Source organism: Nanorana parkeri, unplaced genomic scaffold, assembly GCF_000935625.1.
Source record: "Nanorana parkeri isolate BGI_ZX_2015 unplaced genomic scaffold, ASM93562v1 scaffold2728, whole genome shotgun sequence".
NCBI classification, from domain to species: domain Eukaryota; kingdom Metazoa; phylum Chordata; class Amphibia; order Anura; family Dicroglossidae; genus Nanorana; species Nanorana parkeri.
In genome coordinates, this window is record NW_017308996.1 from 70194 (window position 1) to 72369 (window position 2176).

At 55.1% G+C, this 2176-nt stretch overlaps 1 protein-coding gene across 1 annotated transcript in view; it reads right to left on the reverse strand.

The window, feature by feature from the left end:
- Nucleotides 1-2176, reverse strand: part of LOC108802215 (myosin light chain kinase, smooth muscle-like) — a 110345-nt gene that overhangs the window by 70179 nt on the left and 37990 nt on the right. The window contains exon 9 of the mRNA XM_018574084.1: nucleotides 1365-1499. Within this exon, the coding sequence (XP_018429586.1) occupies nucleotides 1365-1499 (135 nt within the window). The remainder of the gene's footprint in view (nucleotides 1-1364; nucleotides 1500-2176) is intronic.

Below are 2176 nucleotides of genomic sequence, written 5' to 3' on the forward strand. Positions count from 1 at the left end.
CTCCCTGCCGCCCCTCTACTCCCTGCCGCCCCTCTACTCCCTGCCGCCCCTCTACTCCCCGCCGCCCCTCTATTCCCTGCCGCCCCTCTACTCCCTGCCGCCCCTCTACTCCCTGCCGCCCCTCTACTCCCTGCTGCCCCAAGGCCGTGCCTCGGTTGGCCTCGTGGGAAATCCGTCCCTGCACATAGCCATGCGTCGCGCCAATTCTGAGACACATGCCACTTCGCCATTTACTGAGGGCTCTTGAGGAGTACAGGGGCAGGGTGCTGTGATGTTTAATGTTTGTACAGCCCCCCGCCTGCCCCTCCCACCAGCCATGATCTGCCTGCATTGCATAGAGAGGCACAGAAAGCCATTTGGCTCTTTGCAGCGCGCTAGGAAAGTCCTGAATTTTCTATGAACTGTCACGGGGGGCCGAGAGATACAATTCCGGAGCAGCAGAGACCATGGAACGGGTGTGTGCCGGGCAGGCAGGAGAGGTAAGCGTTTCATTCACAGTGAAGGGCAGCGCAGAGGTAAGTGCACCTTACAATGACCTCGTCCATCTCTGAAACATTTACAGAAGACCAACGGACCTTTACCGGAGCGCTGACAGACTTGACAAGGAGCCCACGTACATCAGAGGGAACGTGATCATCATAAATACAACAGTAACAATGACTGTGTCAAAACGTTTAACCCTTTCGCTGCCAAGGACGTACGGCGTACGGAGCTACAAAAGTGCTTCCAGCTGGCCAGCTCAGTATGCCGTACGGACCTGGCATTTACAGTTCTACTATAAGTTGATGGTCGCTTTGCTTACACTCCCTCCTGTGCCCTATAGAGATGCCTGGACCGGAGTGACGTCACATTCTGGCCCCCGGCACCTCTACAGGGCACACAAGGGAGCTGTACAAGCAACGCACATATGGATGGAGCTCCGTCACAGCACAGCAGCCCACCCTGGACCCCAGCCTGAGGATCCGCTCCAGTTCTGGTAAGGTAGGAAACTGGGGGGGATTAAAAAAAAATTTGGAGTGTGTATGTGAGATTGTGGTTGTGTGTGCGTTGTGTGTTTTTGAGCAGTGCGTTCACATTAGTACAGCGCATTAATGGCACAGTCCTGTGCGAATCGCACCAACCGCGCGTTCTGGCGCAGGAGGCGCGGCGCGTTGCCATTCATTTGAATGGCACTCCAAACGCACCTCCCATCGCCCGCACCGGAACGCGCACTACAGCGACTCGGGTACACGACCTAATGACCAATTTCAAAATGTAGGTCCTGAGGTTACACAGGATGAGGATCACTGATCCTCACAGCGACTACACGAGACGGGGGCCAGATCCCGATGCAGATGGAGAAACCTGCTATGAGCCAATCTTACCGTTCAGCAGCCATGTGACGTCAGGCCGCGGCTCTCCCCGCACAGTGCAGCTCAGGGTGAAGTCCTGTCCCTCCATCACTGTGCGGCCCTCCAAAACCTGATCAAAGCGGGGGCCAAACGGCTCCTGCTGGGACCCTGAAAAAGAACAAATAAAGGGCTGCAGTGTGTGTGGATAGTACATACTGATGAATCCACTCTAGTACACATCAATATCACCGGCCTCCCCTGTGTTCCTGGGACCCTCCCCTGTTCTATAATACACCTTCCCCCAACAGGGCACCTGAGAGCCTATAACTTGGGCATCACCCCCCATTCAACATGAACACCTGGGCACGGCATTCAGGGGTCTTCCCTTCCTGTCCATACACCTGGTCAGCCCCCCTCTCATCTACAGAGCCAAGAACTTTCCAATCTCCTCTATGCACAACTATCAATTTGGCCCATGAACCCCGATATCAGCCCTCTCTACATACCTGGGTACCCCCCCTCATTCCCTCATCTACATATCCAAGAACCTCTCAATGTTATCTAAACTATGGCGGCCTGCCCAGGTACCACCTATCCTCGCTTATCTCGACACCTACCCTTTGTGTGGGAACCCACCCCCCGGTCTACAAACCCAGATACCAAACTTCTATATACGTGGGCACCTCTCCATCTCATCCACATGTCCAAGGACCTTTCAATGTCATCTAAACTATGACCACCTACCCATCTGATCTACAAGCCCAAGTAACACCTCTCCTTCCGTATCTGGGTACCTACACTTTGTGTCTATACCTCCAGGACCCCCCCCCCCCCCCCCCCCCCCC